The sequence below is a fragment of the Monoraphidium neglectum genome (genome assembly GCF_000611645.1).
Source record: "Monoraphidium neglectum strain SAG 48.87 unplaced genomic scaffold scaffold00174, whole genome shotgun sequence".
Taxonomy (NCBI): Eukaryota; Viridiplantae; Chlorophyta; class Chlorophyceae; order Sphaeropleales; family Selenastraceae; genus Monoraphidium; species Monoraphidium neglectum.
This window is the reverse complement of record NW_014013454.1, coordinates 17,978-34,828: the sequence shown is the minus strand read 5'-3', so window position 1 is coordinate 34,828 and position 16,851 is coordinate 17,978. Positions and strand designations below refer to the sequence as shown.

The window sequence follows — 16,851 nt, the reverse complement described above, 5'->3', positions numbered from 1 at the left end:
TCCTGTTTCGTGCCCGGTATGCGTTGCCCAAATGCTGGCCCCCCTCTGCTTTTACAACACTTGGTCATCTTGCGTTGCTTGATGCTTTGCATTGAGTAGCGAAGCGACAGACAGTTGGTTGATTTCGCCAACTCTGCTTCTGGTATCAGTATCGGGGTGCCCGGGGCGTGCTGGCACCGAGCTGAGACAGGTGATGTGTTGGGTAAGGAAACAGCTTTGAACGGTCCGCTGATGTCAAGGTGATGCGGCGTGGGCGAGCCTAAAAGTGCCAGCGCCTGCTGCATGCGGCCGCGGTTGGCACCAAGCGTAACATTGCTCTGTGCGTACAGCCACTGATTCATTCAGTCCATGCGGGGCGCTGATCATTAGTGACAGGCACCCTGAGAGCAGGCGCGACTCACAGCTGTTCGCGGGGCTGCGGGCTTCTGCACTGCGCGTTGCGCCTGCTGCCGCGAACGCTCGCTGACCCTGTGCTGCTCTGGGCTGGGGTTGCTGCGTTGCAAGGCCTTCAACGCGCGCCGCGGGCCCCAGCCGTGAGCGTCGTTACAGGTGCGCCATCCCAGCCAGTGGCATCCGGGCGGAGGAGCGACGACATGGCGCAGAGTTCTTGGGCAAAGACACAGTTGAGGTGGCCGGGCGTGCTACGACGGGGCGTGCGGCGTCAAGGCCTGCGCTTCCCGGCGAGGCGCATGGGGCAGCCATACTTGGCAGTGTTGAAGGAAGCAGGAGAGAGGATGGGGTGCGGCAGCCGCACGGTTGGGCAAACCCAACCTATATTGCCACTGGGTTCGTTTGGGGGGGGGGGATGCGGTAGGACGCAGCCCCAAGGGTTTGTGTCAGCGGTCAGCGGCTCAACACAGTGAACCAAACATGCAGTGTGGCGGGATGAGGAGAGGGCCGGCGGGACGCCGCCCCAAGCAAATCGAGCCGTCCCATGGGCCAGACGTGAAAGTTGAGGGGTGCAGGTGTTGAGCATTGGTGCGGTCAACGACAACAGTCAACGGGGGAGCCTGTGGGCCATCAGTGTCGGCGTGTGCATCGTGTGTGATGAGCGATAGCAATACAAGTGTGCGCGGCGCAGGTCGGCCGAAAGCGAGCGGTCGTGCTCGCCGGCAGCCTGTCTGCGCCCCGCGCAGAGAGGCGGGCACCTTGATCACGTGTGCGCGCGTGCATGCGGCCGAGGCCTGGGAGGCGCACACCTCGCCCTCCGCCAGAGGGGAGGAGGACGGTCCGCGCCAGAGTGACGGCGGCGAAACCACACCGCGCGTGAACAAGCAAAGCCATATGTGTCAGGCATCGCAGCGTGCGCGGTGCCTCGAGCGCGGCAGGGCAGGCAGCCGGTGGTATCCTGGCCAGCACGCTTGGTGCTCTCAGCTGCGCGCCTGTGCCGCATACGCCGGCCCCACCCATCCCGTCGAATAAACAGTGCTCCATCATGCGCCGTGCGGAGCGCCGGCAGCCGGAGGTCCCAGGCCGATGCGGCGCTGTAATTGGGGCCCAACCCCCAAAACCGACGCCCGGCTAAAGAGGGCCCCATGGTCGGAGCGGCGCCAAGCGGCAAGGCAGGCTCAAGCGGCGCACGGCGGCGGACAGCGAGCGCTTGCTGCAACGGCGCGGCTGGGCCGCTGGCCGGCAATGCCTCAGGGCCTCGTGCGTTTGGCCAACATGCGGCGGGGGTCCAAGGAAGGCGTGATCAAGCACCGCGTGCAGATGCCAAACGTCAGGAGCTGAGAACGTCACGCTCACTGCTGAATGTTTATATCACACACGTGCGGCGGTGCACAGGAAAAGGGGGTTCGGCGCGGTTCGACATCCGCAAGGCGGCTGCTGTGGGGTGCATGAGGTGCAGTGTTGCGCGCTGAGGCGCCTGGTGTGCGCGGGGCAGCCATCGCGGGCAGCCGCGGTGCAATTCAGTTCAGGGCAGGCAGGATATTGCCACAAGCCGCCGCAGACGGGGGACGGGCAGCGCCGCATGACGGCGTGGCAGCTCAGAACGAGCCAGGGAGGCCTGCGCCGGCGTCGGCCGCGGACGCTCGCTGCGGCCCCCCTGTCGCGGAAGATCGCAAGCCGCAGGTCGCCACCGCGGCCTTGCTCGGCGGCAGCGGCCCCAGCAGGCCGTTTGTCCCTCCGCGCGCCTGCGCCAGCCGCGCCGCGGCGAGGGCGCTGCTGGCGCTGCTGCCCGTGCTGCGCACGTCGCTGATGGCGCTGCTGCTGCCGTCGCCGCTGGCGCTGGTGCTGAAGCCGCCGCCACCCCCTCCGCCGATGCTGGCGCCGGCCCCACTCCCGCTCCCGCTGGCACTGCTCGCGCGCACGGCCCACAAGCCGCGCCGCCGGCTGCTGCCGAGGCTGCTCACGCTGCCGCACCGCCCGCCCGCGCGCGCCCGCCGCGCGTCCGCCGCGCACGCCGCCGCGACCTCCGCCTGCGTCGCCGCGCCGCGCAGCCACGGGTGGCCCAGCAGCTCCGCGGCCGACGCGCGGCGCGCGGGGCAGCGCTCCAGGCAGCGGGCCAGGAAGTCGCGCGCGGCAAAGCTGGCGGGGGCCCCCTCTGGCAGCGGGACGCCCCCGCTGCGGTTGACCACGTCAGCCAGCTCCTCCAGCTCCCACGCGCTGTCCCCGACAAACACGTCGCGCCCCGCGATGACAAAGTAGACCACGGTGCCGAGTCCCCACACGTCCAGCGCCGGCGCGAGCGTCGCGCGCAGCGACGGCACGCCGCGCCCGTCCGCGCCGCTCCGCGCGCAGCCGCCGCCGCAGCCGCACTCGCCGCCGGGGCGCCGCGTGAGGTGGTTGAGGCTCTCGGGCGGCATAAACAGCGGCGTGCCGGCGACGCCGACGGCGCGGCCGAGCTCCTTGTCAGTCAACACGGCGGCCTCCTCCAGGCTGACCGCCTCCCCCCAGTCAAACAGCTGCAGCCGCTGGTCAAGCAGCACCCCGAGGTTGTCCGGCTTGATGTCGCGATGCACGATGCCGCGCGCGTGCAGGTACGCGAGCGCGGCCGCGAGCTGGTGCGCGGTGTGGCGCGCGGCGTCCTCGTCGTACGCGTCGGCGCGCGTCAGGCGGTGGTCGCGCAGCGGGACGCCGGCCCAGGCCATGAAGATGCTGATGCGGGCGCCCTCGTCGGCTATGAACTCGTAGGACACGAGCCGCTCGTGGCAAAGCTGCTGGAGGATGCGGATCTCGGCCTCCACCTTTTCGGGGGAAAAGGCGGGAAAGTGGTTTGTGGGAGGGGCTGAGGGGTGAGCGGCAGCAGGCAGCCGGGCCGGGCGCGCCGCGATGAGTGCGCCATCAGAAGGCGGCGGGCGGGCGCAGAGCGCTGAGGGTCCCCAGCCGACGCCGGCGGCCGATGTTGCGGGGCGTGGCCCGATCTGAAGACCTCGCGGAGCCGTTTCAGCCAGGGCACGGGGCCGCGCGCGCACCTTCTGCCGGGAGCCGGTGTACTCCTTCACGATGTAGCCGCCCAGCGCGTATGCCTTGCATGCGCGTGGGGTGCGCCGCACATGGAATGGCTTCACAAAGCCTGCCTTGCGGTAGGCCTTGAACTTGTCCCTGCGGGGCCGCAGCGGCGGCAGCATGCGCCTGTTTTTGGCTGGTGGCCGCGCTAGGAGCTTCGTAGCGGACATGCCGTAGGAGCTGCAGAGCGACTCCCCTGTTCCCCATTAGGGCTTCCGAGACTCAGCATGCTGCAAGTGGAGAGTGCGTGGCTCCCGGAGGCCGCGGGATGGGTGCATCATCGCAGTCAGACGCACCATAGCGACTTGGCGCTCTCCTCGCTGGCCGACTCTCCCTGCTCGTTCAGGATCAACGTCGCCTCACGGTGCGGCGCCAGGCCTCTCCCCAAAAGCTGGGAGAGCCCGGTCAGTGGGCTCCCCAGCATGCCCGGCCCTCCACCAGTCCTCGCTCAGTACTCTGTGATAACGTGATAGTTCCCAAATTTGTGCTGCTATGCCGTCGAACCACCGCATAGGGGCGCTCTGCGCCCAAACTACCGCGATACACGGCTAGCTCCACAGATGGGTCAAGGTTTATATAAAAGAATGCAACGAAGACGCAGCATGCAATGCGACCTGACCGCGACCTGTTGACCGCAACAGGACACCATGGCCGGGCGCAGCCCAATGCGGCTGGGTGACGGTTGCCTTTCTCATCACTGCTCACATCATTCGCTGGCAATCATTTGTGAGCGACAGCAAAAGTGTTGCCAATCTCTTTCTATCAGTCCTGCGCCACCCTCTCTCCCGCCCCTCAGCCTCGCTGCGATTTTGCGTCCCCCCGACTGATGTCCCCTGAGCAGACTCTTGACCCACCCCAACACCCCCTCCCCCCGCCGAGCAGATGGTCCTGACCCGGAACATTTACACCTCAGGTGTCCGCCGACGCTCAGAGCCGGCCCCAACGCTGGGGCCCGCCTAGTTCATCAGCCGGACCAGGTTGTTGATCTTGCCCTCCCGGTTGCCCGCCTGGCCACCCTCAACGTAGTGCACCCTCTTCTTGGGCAAGCCGCCGCGCGCGCTGCTGAGCTTGAAGGGCCAGAGGAAGTTGGTGGCCTGCTTGAAGGCGGGGCCCACGGTGTAGATCTCGTGGATGAGGTCCTCCACGCAGATGATGCCGTGCTTGCCCAGGTTCTGAGGTGGGGAGGGGCCGGGGCGCGGCGGCGTGGACGGGTGAGGGGCCGATGCTGGGAGGCGGCGCAGGGCACTGGAGCTTGCAAAAGAGTGCCAACCCGAGGGGTTTGGGAGTCGAGACAGCAGGGATGCGAGCAGGTAAGAAAATCACCGGGACGCGCACGCCACCAGGGCAATCGGGCAGGGGCCAAGGGCGCCGCAGCGCGTGTCAATGTAGGGAAGCACCCGTGCGCGCCTGCGTCAACCCAGAGCAGCGCCTCGTCCAGGCTCTGCTGCCTCAAGCCGCTCGCGAAGCTGCCGAGCACGCTATAGACACGCCAGATCGCGCCCCCTCACCTCCTCGATGATCTTGTTGTCGGTCAGCGGCAGGCGGTTGCCCTTGACCTTGGCGTACCCGCGCTTCAGCACCAGCTCCCTCACGCTCTTCAGGTTGGGGTAGCCGTACGCGATGTAGGGCTCCACGCGCGTCAGCAGGCCCTGGGTGGCCTTGTTGATCTGGGAGGCGAGGCGGCGGGTTTGGGTGTGAGGGGAAGGGCGTTGGGGCGCGGGTAGATGCGTGGGAGGAGGGGTGCGCGCCGCAGGATGACACACGCACATGCATAGCGACTGCGCACCGCCGCACATGCTGCAGCGCAGCCTCCTGGCTTGCGGGCTAGAACAGGCACACGCTGCCTGTGCCTTGCAGCGTGCGTTCACTGCCCGGCAGGGTCACGCAGCTCCGTCCCCGCTGCCCCAATGTGCTTAGGCCCCTGGCCAATTGTCAGCTGGACGTCACAGCCGCCGCATGCCCGCCACACGGCTGCCAAAAGGCAGCGCAGCCGCTCCGCCAGCGCCGCGCACCCGCACAAAAACGGCGTTGCCGATCTGGCGCAGGCGCAGCAGCTGCAGGATCTTCTTGGTCTGCGCGCAGCAGCGGCGGCGCGGCAACGCACAGCAGGAGCACAGTCAGCTGCAGCTGGTGTGTGCTCCAGGGCACCCGACCAGAATCGGCCTTCCGTGGTGAAACCTGCCGCCTTGCAGGGCCACAGCTGCCTACCACTGCGCTCGCGCGCCACCCGCCGCCCTGTGCGCTGCCAGCTGCTGAGCTCGTTGCGCCTGGCGGGAGGGTGCATCAGGCGTAACGCATCCGCCCCTGCCCGCCGCTGCTTCGTGTTTGTTTGCGTGGCGCCCGCCCCCACCTTGGGGTGGATCTTGTTGAGGCCCCTGATGCGGATCACAAACGCCAGCTTGGCCTCGGGCTCAACGTAGAAGCCCTTGGCCGCCTTGGCCTCGCGCTTCAGGCGGATCAGGTCCTTCTCCTGTGGGATTGAGGCGCGGGGCGCGAGGGCACACGGCAAAGGATGGGTCGAGCAAGGCGTGGTGACGTGGAGGCGTGCACGGAGCGAGGCGGGCGGCGCACTTGCGCTCCGCACTGAGAGGGCCACGGGCGCGGCGGCTTGGAGCGGATGTCAACGCAGTGAAGCGCTGGCAGTGTGGGCGCCAAGATAAGAAAGTGCCGCAACTTGAAAACCAAATACCATGCAGCAACTATGTCTGCTCCCAGCTGCAGAGCCTGATCGGCGGCTCGCTACACCGCCGGCGCGATGTAGCGCAGCGCACGTTTCGCTGGCAAATGCCACAGGCGGCGGCTCTCCTTGCGGCCCGCAGCTGATTGATGTTGCCGTTTGCCTATCCACACCTGCTGCCTGAACTCCTCGACGTAAGCCGCGGCCTTCTTGAAGATGACCCTCCTCGTCTCCTTAGCCTTCTTGCGCGCCTCCAGGGCGTCCGCGGCCTTCTGCGTCGCCCAAGCCTCCTCGCGCTTGGCCTTCTTAGCCGCGAGCTCAGGGACGGGCGTCATGGCTACAAAAGGCTGCTCGATGCGCCGACTTAGATCGCTGGGCGCGTTTTGAGGGGCTCGCCAGCCGTTAGACAGGTGTCTGGCCTGCTAAAAGCCCGACTAAAAGGACAGACACGGTTGCTGCGCGACGCCAAGTGCGGCACTTGGCGGGCAGCCCAGCAGGCGGCGCATTCAGCATTCCAGTGTCCCAGTGCCAGTCCTGAGAGCCCGCTCCCTATGCATGAATGTACGATGCCCAAATGTTCCAAGCGCACGCTTAGCTGTCCGAGGGCGGGTGCTGAACTCAGAGACCTGATCGCTGTAGAGCTGCCTCATTAATGTGGCAGGGGGGGTTGGGTGTGCTGGCCAGCAGCAGTCATGCTTGATGGGTGACCTGCACTCTTCATACTTGGTCCAGGAAAGTGGCAACCTCCATAGCAACTGGTTGAGTTCGGCAGCGGCCCTCACCCCTGCGCAGATGAGATTGTCAGCTGCAACGCAAGGGTTGAAAGAACCTTGTGTGGGACTCTCTTGCAGCACTGCGGCTAGTGGCTGGGCAAAATCAAGCATCCCATAGCATGATCAGGAAAGCGGTGCGCAATCGCGCTCGTGTTGCTGGCAAGGGCGCTTGCGCCACAGTAAGCAGGGTGGGTCGAAGGCCAACCACCCCATGCATGACAGGTCGTTTGTTGCAAGAAGGGAAAGACCCTCCTGCTCGATACACATGACACGAATCAATGCATTAGTAAGAGATGAATGTTTGGGACGCTGCTTTGTAATTCATTCGAATGTGCTGTGACGTGCGTCAGCACACGGATCAAAAACCCCAAATGTATGTGATAATCACTTGACCGGAGCCACCTGATACAAAACAATCCACAAGGTCAAACAGTGTCAAACACGCTGTCAGGGTGGGATGCGGAGGCAGAGTCAGAGTTGGCACCAAAGCGCCCGCAATTACCATGGCACCGCTCGTCAGCCCACACTCGATTGTGTTATGCCAGCGCCGGAGGCCCCTTGGCCTCCAAGCCCCTTGCCTCTGGCGCGCGCTTGGCGACCTGGCCCGTGCTGCTATCACGGCTTGTTTACAAAGCTTGGCGGCTTGAAGTTGCCCCTGCCCCTGCCCCGCAGCCCCGCGACTCGGAACTGCCCAACGCCCAGCAGCCCCGCCCCGCCTGCGCCGCCGCCGCCAGAGCCCAAGCCCGACGCAGCTGCAGCAGGCGCTTTGCCGCCGCCGCCGCCACTGCCGCCGCCGCCGCCAGTGGGGCCAGTGCTGGCAGCTGAGGCAGGGGAAGTGACAGTCGGCGCCTTGAAGCCCCGGCCCTTGCTGAGGCCAATCCTAGGTACAGTGGCGGCTGCCAAGGGCTTGGTGGCACCTGCAACGCGGGCGTGCGTGGCATGATTCAGTGGTTGGCTTTGCTAGCGCTGGCATGCACTGACCTTTGCAGGTGGACTCAGCATCAGGCCACAGGAGGGGTTGACCGCGAGTGCAGGCACAACCGCAACACGTCCTTGGTCCCCTTAACGCCCTGAATTGTCTGCACCTGCAGCCTCGGCGCTCATGGCCGTCGCCGCCGGCGTGCTGCTGAGCTGCTTAACAGAAAACGGCGCGCGCCCCGCTGGGCCCTTCGGCACCCCGACCATGCCGCTGCCAGCAGCCTTGGCAGTGCTAGCCGCCTCCCTAGCATCCTCGCTGTCGGGCGCTGCTGCCGCCACCCCGGTGCCGCCCCCGGTTCCAGGCATTGTGTGGGCCTTGGCACCCTTGCCAGACGGCTTGCGCACGACTGGGCCGGGTGCAGAGCCTGGGGCGGCCCTGCTGTCGCCGCCCGATCGTGCGGCAGGCCCAGCGCCCGTCACTGCTGGCGCCACCGCCACAGTGCCGACTGCAGCAGCTGCTCCTTCAACTGCTAGCACCTCCCGCGCCTGCACCTCTGCAGCTGCAGGCGCTGCAGCGGTGCCGCTGTGGCCAGAGCGGCCACCCCCCCTGCCGGAGCCGGCCCTGCCCCTGCCAGAGCGGGCGCCGCCGCGGCCAGACCTGACTGCAGCAGGGGCCGCCTCGTCATCGCCAAGCGCTGCAGCGGCGGCCTTGGCCAAGGGCCGGACACCACCAGCGCCACCGCTGGCTGCGGCAGAGCCGCGGCCACGGCCAGAACCTTTGCCGCCAGCCCCGCCGCGGCCTCCCTGCACAGCGTCATGTGGTTAATGGGCCCAGCGGTTAGGGTCTGCTGTGTCGCCTACGTAGCCTGGGGGACAACCTCTTGCCTCGCAGCAAGCAGAATCCAGACTTGCCAAGCTGGCCCACAGCCCACGCATCCAACCCCTACCAGCGAGCCTTTGATCGAACCCACCCTGCCGGACGCTGTGCCGCCCCTCTTGCTGCCGCCACCCCTCTTGCTGCCACCGCCCCTCTTGCTGCCACCGCCCCTCCTCTTGCCGCCCTTGGTGCCGCTGTCGTCGCTGTCAGCGGCGTCCTCTGATGACGCCGCGTCCTCCTCCTCGCTGCTGCTGCTGCTTGCATCCGACATCTGGTTTGGGCGGGTGCGCGCAATGCCCGCGCTTCTGTTCGCAGTCGTGCCACGCCAGGCGACAGACAGGGCAAGTAAAGGCGTGTTGAACTCCCAAGTGCCAGTTGAGCGTCCTTCGGTGCCCAACAATGCAGCTTGAACCCGGCATTCCCCCAGCTTGACGCACCTCTGCTGAATAGTCCGATTCCGATGCAGCACCTTTCTTGCTGCGCTTGGGGGGTGTGGACCTGTCACTATCACTGCCACTCAAGCTGCCGTCGTCCTCGCTGTCGGGCACCGTCTCCTGGGAGATTATTGAGGGGTAGGCGATGCGAGCGGCATTTAAAGCAGGAGCGGATGCCGTGGAGGAGAAAAAGGCACACAAGGGCCTCTGCAAGTGCGCGGGCAAGCTGCATTGCTGTGATGCGTGCTGCCGGCCTGTACATGACGCGTGTGCCACTAGCTCACCTTGCGTGAGTGCGGCCTACTGGTCCTCTTGCCACCTAAGAAGGGGCGTGGGCCGGCGGAAGCATGCATGTTGTTGAGTTTGAGCGCTGCAATGCCATGTATCAGGCAGCATGCAGACCCGACCAGCACATCCAGGAGATGCATGCATGCTGGCATGCACGTCATGCGCCCAAGCGTCCCACATGCATGCATCTGCGTGCATGCGACCGTGTCCCAGCCCTAATGTTTGCACTTCCTTGCTCACCGATGCATGCGTCGTCCCCCGCTGCTGCATCCCCCCCGCGCGGCGCCGCCGCTGCCTCTTCATCGCTCTCGCAGCACTCCGTCCGTCCTGCAGCCTGACCCGCCTCGCCTTCGCCGCTCGCAGATATCCGCGGCGTTGTGGCCGCTGTAGCCGCAGCGTCGTTGGCGGGGCCTGGCAGGACTATCGCAGAGCCGTGCCCGCCAAAGACCACAGCGTCGAGGGGGTCGCCACCCTCAGGGGTTGTGGCAGGGACGTCCTGAACGAGCAGCGCCGCGGAGGGCTGCTGCTGCTGATCATGCCTGTCATCCTGCTGCGGCATCAGCTTGCCGCTGGGTGGCGAGGAGGCTTCCGCTGCTGCTGCTGCTGCTGTTGCTGCGGGCCTGACGGGTGCGCTCACGGCCCTTTGGCCCCCCATGCCAGGCTGCAGCTGCTTTGATTTGGCCGCTGATACGCTCAGAGAGCGCTTCGACATGGTTGCGATGTTGGCAAGCGCGCTCTGATCTGCGGGATTTGAATCAAACGCGTCGTATTTAAGCACATATGTTGGGTTTCACCTGATGCATCGCGATCGATCGTGGAGCGCCTGCTGACAATCAACGCAATGTGCTGCTGCGTGCGCTCTGCTCGTGCCAGGCTCGTGCTGACAACAACGCCCCCTCGTCTGCAGCTTTCGAAATGGTCGCAGTGCTGTTGGCAGCAACGCGCGGGATTCAGAATATACACGCATGTTACAGCCAACATTTTTGATTGTGGCCGCAAGTGCCGCCGCTGCCTCGACAGTCCGAGTCAGATACTGTAAGCGGGTTGGTCGTAGAGTCCAGGAAAGGCAACACTAATGCGTGTACACAAGCAGGCAGGGAGCAGTCATGAGGTAAGCAAGCTCCATTCATCAGCAAAGACCCGAAAGGCAAAGCATGGGTTATGCCAGCAGCAAGCTGCATGTGGCGCGTTTGTGATGGGTGCTCGGCAGCACGGCAGGCCTGCAGCAGCACCACCGTCATGGTGACCACAAGCATGCAGGAAGCCACAAGACACCAGGCATTCTTGCTGAAAATATATACCAAGCTTCCTTCCGGGGGTTGGTAACATGCGCACGGTCTGAATTCTGCCCACCATTGCCTGTGATGTGTGTTCAAAGTGCCACAGGGCACTCTGAACAACAACAAACAACAACATCCGCCAGAGCGACACCATTGCAAGACACGCTACGCAGAAGCAACAAATGTGCATCAATGCCAGAAAGTGTCCATGACATGACAAAAACGCCCATATCCAGCAGGAGCGGCACCAACCACTGTACTGTACCGCGTGCGGTACGGCCTGGCGCTTCACATATAAGCACCGCATGCATGCAGCACGATGCCATTGGCCTTCCACCCTCCATTGGTGGTCCCCGCTGTACACGGACCCCAAACAGGCCTGTTTTACTGCCTGGCGCCAATCGCCGCCGTCCAACCCAGGTCAGTGCCGATCATCTCCGCCAGCGCCGCGTTGGTGGCCGCAAACCAGCGAGCCCCCACCGCGCGGCGCACTGAGGGGTCCATCTTTGCGCCCTTGTAGTCTGTGGCCATGCCAGGTGGCAGCCGCTGGAAGCGGTACCTGCCATAGTTTGAGCGCAGGGATGGGGGGTTAAGGGGGGGTTGCATGATGAGTGGCGATGGGGGGAGATTGGCGACCTGGCAGCAGGTGTGTCTGGTCGAGCGTCCACCGTGTCCGTGTTTGTGGACGGCGGACTAGCGGCGCACCTGCAGCAGCCATCGAAAAAGGTTTCCACCCACCTATCACGCACAACCAACAGCCCAGCCGACGCCCAGCTCGTGGCAGGCGGAGGAAACATTGATCCACCCGGATCCACTAGTGTGCACACCCGCGCCCTCGCCAGTCCCCACCTGTCGCCGTCAGCGCCCACGAACGCCAGCACCTCCCTCACGACCGCCTCCGGGGACTCCACGAAGCGCTTGAAGTCCACAACCAGCAGGCTGACGGCCGCGGCGGGCGGGGTAGGCCCGCCATGGGGGCGCGCGGGAGGGGATGGGCGAGGTGGGGCGAGGTGGGCGGGGCGGCCAACAACGACGGACGGCACCGGCGTCGTGTGCAACGTCAAAGCAGGTGCTGTGCCGCTCGGGCGTCTTCCCGTTCCTGTGTGAAGCCGCCAATGACCCGGATGGCCGATCAGGCCGGCTGAGCAAGTCTGCTGGTGTTGATCAGCCAACGGGCAGCTCCAGACATTGCAGGGCCCGCGCCTCATCGACCCACGCGCGCGCCTCGCGCATGCGCGACGCCGCCGCGCTCGCAGCCCCAGAGAACATCGGCGCCCCTTACTTCTCTGGTGGCAGGTGGCGCGCCCAGTCAGCGAGGCGGTCCGCGTACTGCGCCCCCTTGATGTAGCTGTGGGCGTTGGTGTAGAAGCGCTGCGGCAGCTCAGCGGGCAGGTCCGCGTCGGCGGGCAGCTCAGCCAGGCTGGACCAGAAGGCATCATGGCCGGGGTCACCCTGAATGTGCACGTGGGGGTTGGTACGTAGCAGGTGATTTCGGGTGGGTGCGTTGTGGAGGTGGTTGGGGTATGGATGAACAATGACACATCTCAAGTTGGCGGGTCTGATTGAGGTACGTGGGGCCAAGGCAGTGCAGAACCTGCAGCGAGGTTTGGGCTGAATTGATAGATGTCGAAATCGGGAGTAGCCGGCTGGGTGGATGCATCACAATTCATTCCAACACATTGTTTTGAAAGGCACCCAGCACTCACCAGCAGCCAGCCAGCAAACAAAGTCAAAGCTTTCAATCCACTGCAATGCATCCCTTGCATCGCGGAAGACAAGGCACGCGATTTGCTATGGAATCAATACCCTCCCCACCTGTTGAACGAGCGCCCTCCCCACCCATCGATTTAGCTCCCTCCCCACCGGCCCCAGCCCACCCTGAGCAGGTCATTCCCGTCCTGGGGCCCCATCTCCACGTCGACATAGCCGCCACGCCTCCCTGCCACAACGGAGCCGGGCAGCGGCCGCGCGAGGGACCAGGTCAGGGGGACGCCCATGCCGCGCAGCATGCTCTCGGCGCTGAAAACGGCGGCGGTCGGCTCGCGGATCTGCGGCGCGTGGCGTCGAGGGGGCAGGCAAAGGTGGCCGCTCACAGCAAGGTCCGCTTGCTGTGAACAATCTAGGGCATCAACTCAGCCCTGGAATTTCATGCGTCATAAGGGTGCAGAAGTCCCAGGAACGTCTTTATTGGCAGCCAAGCAAGGTGCGGCTGCGCCCGGCGCCTTCAGTGGCTGCCGGTGGCCGTGGAGCACGGCTGCGCCGCACCTGCGCTTGTGGGGCATGAACAAAGCACTCTAGCAACCGTACTTCAGGCGGGTCGGCGCCCCTCACATGAATGGCCCGCCCCGCCCCGTGTTACAGTGCGTGGGTGTGTGCTGTGCCTCACCATGAAGATGACCTTTGCGTCAGGCGTGAGCGCCTTGACACGCGCGGGGATGTAGGGCAGGCACGCGTACGTGGGCGTGGCGTCGAAGCACTGCCAGCGCCGCGCGCCGCGCACCACCTCGCACCACCACCTATGGGCGTGGGCAGCAGGGCTGGGGTCGCTTACTAAGCGGTGATAGTATCACCAGGCAGGTGATGTTGTTGCTTCAAACTCTCAGGGGTGGCTGCCTTCTGCGCATCGCACATATGGCCTATATGCAGATCCACGAGCCTTTGAGCCCTAGCTGCTGCCCTGCAGCCACGTCAAACAACACCTGCATCCGTAAACATCCCTCGCGAGCGCAAGAGGCTGCACCGACATCGCGCGGCCTTCGACCCTGCCCCCCCACCTGGTCATGACTGTGGGAAAGAAGGAGCGGTACAGGGCGGCGCTGGTTGCGGCCGACCCCCGGCCCAGCAGGCCCCCCATGAAGTGCGACTCCTTGCCCAGGGCCTCTGAGGGGCAGCGCGGACAGTTGTTGCCGTTGAACACGCGGAGCGCCACGCAGGTTGCGCGTAAGTGCCGAGCACCAAAGCAGCAGCGAGGGCCGATACCCAGGCAATTGCGCTGCTCCCCCCAGCCCTGGACTACCTGCCTTGCGGATACGCCCCACGCTGCCTGTGTGTGCTACTGCTCCACTCCACCTACACGGCATGCCTTGCTCCATCACACCACCCATCCGCCACTCTGTTGCCCCCCGTTTTTGGCCCGCCCACCGTGCCCCGGCATGCCCGCGATGCCGCAGAGGTCTGGGTGCAGCTTGAGGTAGGCGGCCAGGCTGGTGGTGCCACACTTCTGCAGGCCGCAGGAAGGGCGCGAGGTGGGTGCGTTGAACACGGGTGCGGTGGGCGGGCGGATGAGGCGCGCGGGTGCAGAGCAGGCGTGATGGGGTGAATTTGAGGGGCCGCGTGCAGGAGGGGCCACGCCGGGGACGAGAGCAGGGGCGTATGAATATACGGCTGGTGCCGGCCCCGAGCGCAGTGCGGCTGGGCTCGCAGCGGGGATCAGAGCAGAGACACTTTGAAAGTGCTGACAAATTGCCGACACGAGCCTCTGGAATCCAGGTGGTGCCGATCTGCAGCTGTGCATCGTGCAAAGCCACCCTTCACACCCACCTCCACACACACAAACAGTTGCACACTGTCTGCCCGTGTCGTGGATTGCAAGCCGGCGGCCGCGCTCACCGGGAAGCCAGCGATGTAGAAGTTTGGCAGGTGTGGCCGCATCGGCAGGGTCAGCAGGCGGCCCACCACCGTGATGCAGTGGGCCCCCTCAAACTGGAGGCGCAGCAGGGTGGAACCCAGCCAGCCCCACTCGGCGCGGATGGGGCCCTGCGGTTGGTGGATGGGGGGCTGGGTGGGATGGGACCTCTTTTTTTGAAGGCAAAGCAGAGTGCCTTCAGCAGCTTGTGAGAATGGCGTGTTAACAGCACAGACCTGTGGAGCCGCACTGCTGCAGCTGCTCGGGCGGAGGGCGCGCAGGGTGCACGCATGAGCCCAGGACCGCGCACGCGGACAGACAGCGTTGCTGTTGTGCCGCTGGACGACTTAACCGCTGACTGATCATCACCTGCCAGGCGTGGGGCAGGAAAGGACACGCCCAGTACAGCCGCCGCGCGAGCAGCTGCGCCGGCCACACCATCAGCGCCGGCACAAACGCCGCCACGAGCGCCGCCAGAAACAGCACGCCAAGCAGCGGAAGTGCCAGCGGCATCAGCACGTAGTTGTGCACCCAGGAGCGGCGGCCCCGCAGCTCCAGCCGCCCGGAGGAGATCGTCGCGCCGGACAGCGCGGCCAGCACCGCCGGGTGCTCGTGGCTGAGGTGCAGCCGCGGAAGGGCCGCGCGTGCAGGCACAGGGGCGGGGGCCGGGACGGGGGCTGCTTCTGGACGCTCGGCGGGCTCGGCGGGCGCGTCCGCCGCTGCGGCGCGCGGCGGCCTAGGCGAGAACGGGAGCGCCTCGTCGGCGCGCTTGTGGCCGGGCCGGGCGGTTGGGATGACGAGGACGGTTTCGCCGGCCGAGGACGCGTCTGACGAGGCGGTCGAGGCGGCGGGGGAGAGCCGCCCCATCTTCGGGCTGCAGCTGTCGCTGCCCGCGTGGACCACCACCGCCGGGGCAGCAGGCTTTGCTGGGTTTTCGGCCGGATTCAGAGGGGCCAGCGGGGCCAGCAGGGGCGCGCCGGCATCGCCGCTGGTGTGTGGGGGTTGCATGTGAAGTTTGGCCTGACTGCGCCCGGGCAGTTTTGGCCGCTGTGGCCGAGGAGATGCCACGGCACCGCGAACGAGGTGTTGGGTGGTCAGAAGCGCCAGGTATGGACCTCGTCTGGGCTAATGGTGCAGCGTGTGCCAGGCAAGGGGCTTTGACCGGGCAATGGCCATTCCGAGTCGTGTTGCCGAGGGTGCGTTGGAACGCGGTCACCGAGACAGCTGGGGGCTGGAGCGTAGCCGCATAACTCTTCATGAAGGCAAGACAATGTGTATACAGTGTTGTCCTTGTAGAGATCAGATTGCTGAGATCGCAAGTCTCACTTTTTCCATTACCTGTCCACCGTTCCAGCTGCATTGAACAGTTTTGCGTACACGCACAAATTCAAGTACTCAAGCTACGTTGCTCCACTCTTTTAATAGCTCTCGCCGCGCTTGTTTTGCTGGGTACAGTACAGCGCGCTTATGCCGGTACCGGTAGAGAAAACTACGGTGTATAAGGGCTAGTGTCTTCGAGAGCTGGCACCTGGCAACGGCTATGACCGGCGCAGCAGTGCGCGCGGCGGTCACTGCGCTGCTCCTCACTCTGCTGCTGGCCGCAACCCGCGCCAAGAAGGCGGCGCCTGCGCAGCAACGGGACGAGTTCTACTTTTACAGTGAGCCTCCGCGGCCCAGCGATGGCGGGTGGCCATTGCAGGAGGGCAGGAACCCGGACAGCCCTGGGAGCACTGCAGCACAGTGCACATGGCCGCGCAGCAGGCCCGTGCGCTCGGCGGCCTCTCCCTGACGACCCGCTGACAGCCTCCGCTTTCATGATTATCTGCATGCGTGCTGCATGCAGATGAGATGACTGGTGCAGTGCAGTGGGAAGGTGGGTGCTGCTGCGGGTGGGTGATGGGTAAGCGTCTGATGGGTCACCTTGCAGCAGTCTCTCCACTCAGCCCGTCGCACAACTTGTTCTAAAGATGGTTGGTAGCCGGGTGCACGACCATAGGTGACAACCCCCCTGGCTACGGCAGCTGCCGTGGCTTTCCTTGGAAGCCACAATGTGTGCGGCGACATGCACAGGCCAGCGCTGCCCGCGCGCGGCTGGCCCTGCCCCTCCGCCTATGCAGCAACCCCCGCGTGCTGCCTGGCGCCACCCTGCTGCCGCCGCCTATCCTGGTTTCAAGCCCCACTCACCCCGCCAAACTCTGTGCACCTCGCCCCACTGCTCCCTTCTCACTGCTCACGTCCCCTGAACCCCTTCCCGCTCGCCACGTGTGGCGCGTCGCTGGGTTCTCCAGATAGCCTGCCCTGTGTTGAAGCCCCTTCTCCCCCATGCACTATCCAAACCCCAGACCCCGGTGATGTGCCCTTTGAGGACGACAACGGGCTGCGTTTCTGGCTGGGCAGCAGCCACGAAAAGCTGTCAGAGGACCCCACCAAGATGAAATACTCCTGGTGGGGCTTTGGGGGCGAGGGGTGTGGGGCTCATTGGGAGCGGTCGACAGAGGGGCAGGGGTGGACGGCCTGGACGATTTGACG

General features: G+C 65.3%; 4 protein-coding genes across 4 annotated transcripts in view; 1 reads left to right on the top strand and 3 right to left on the bottom strand.

Annotated features, from left to right (window-relative positions):
- Positions 1-1,988: 1,988 nt before the first annotated feature.
- MNEG_1684 (hypothetical protein) lies at positions 1,989-3,874 on the bottom strand (the record flags this gene model as incomplete). The annotated part of the gene is made up of 3 exons (XM_014049846.1): positions 1,989-3,188; positions 3,417-3,546; positions 3,747-3,874. 3 exons carry the CDS (start codon positions 3,872-3,874, stop codon positions 1,989-1,991), a joined length of 1,458 nt encoding a protein of 485 aa, XP_013905300.1.
- Positions 3,875-4,406: 532 nt separating this feature from the next.
- Positions 4,407-6,462, bottom strand: MNEG_1683 (60S ribosomal protein L7-3; the record flags this gene model as incomplete). Its single annotated transcript, XM_014049845.1, has 5 exons — positions 4,407-4,622; positions 4,959-5,117; positions 5,463-5,522; positions 5,801-5,920; positions 6,301-6,462. 5 exons carry the CDS (start codon positions 6,460-6,462, stop codon positions 4,407-4,409), a joined length of 717 nt encoding a protein of 238 aa, XP_013905299.1.
- Positions 6,463-11,081: 4,619 nt separating this feature from the next.
- Positions 11,082-15,189, bottom strand: MNEG_1682 (hypothetical protein; the record flags this gene model as incomplete). Its single annotated transcript, XM_014049844.1, has 9 exons — positions 11,082-11,256; positions 11,547-11,636; positions 11,980-12,149; positions 12,575-12,745; positions 13,084-13,213; positions 13,472-13,577; positions 13,839-13,917; positions 14,307-14,453; positions 14,692-15,189. The coding sequence occupies 9 exons, from the start codon at positions 15,187-15,189 to the stop codon at positions 11,082-11,084; spliced, it is 1,566 nt and encodes a 521-aa protein (XP_013905298.1).
- Positions 15,190-15,862: 673 nt separating this feature from the next.
- Positions 15,863-16,851, top strand: part of MNEG_1681 (hypothetical protein) — a gene marked incomplete at both ends in the record, with an annotated part of 1,779 nt that continues 790 nt past the window's right edge. The window contains 3 exons of the mRNA XM_014049843.1: positions 15,863-15,980; positions 16,166-16,195; positions 16,665-16,767. Coding sequence (XP_013905297.1) covers positions 15,863-15,980; positions 16,166-16,195; positions 16,665-16,767 — 251 coding nt within the window. The remainder of the gene's footprint in view (positions 15,981-16,165; positions 16,196-16,664; positions 16,768-16,851) is intronic.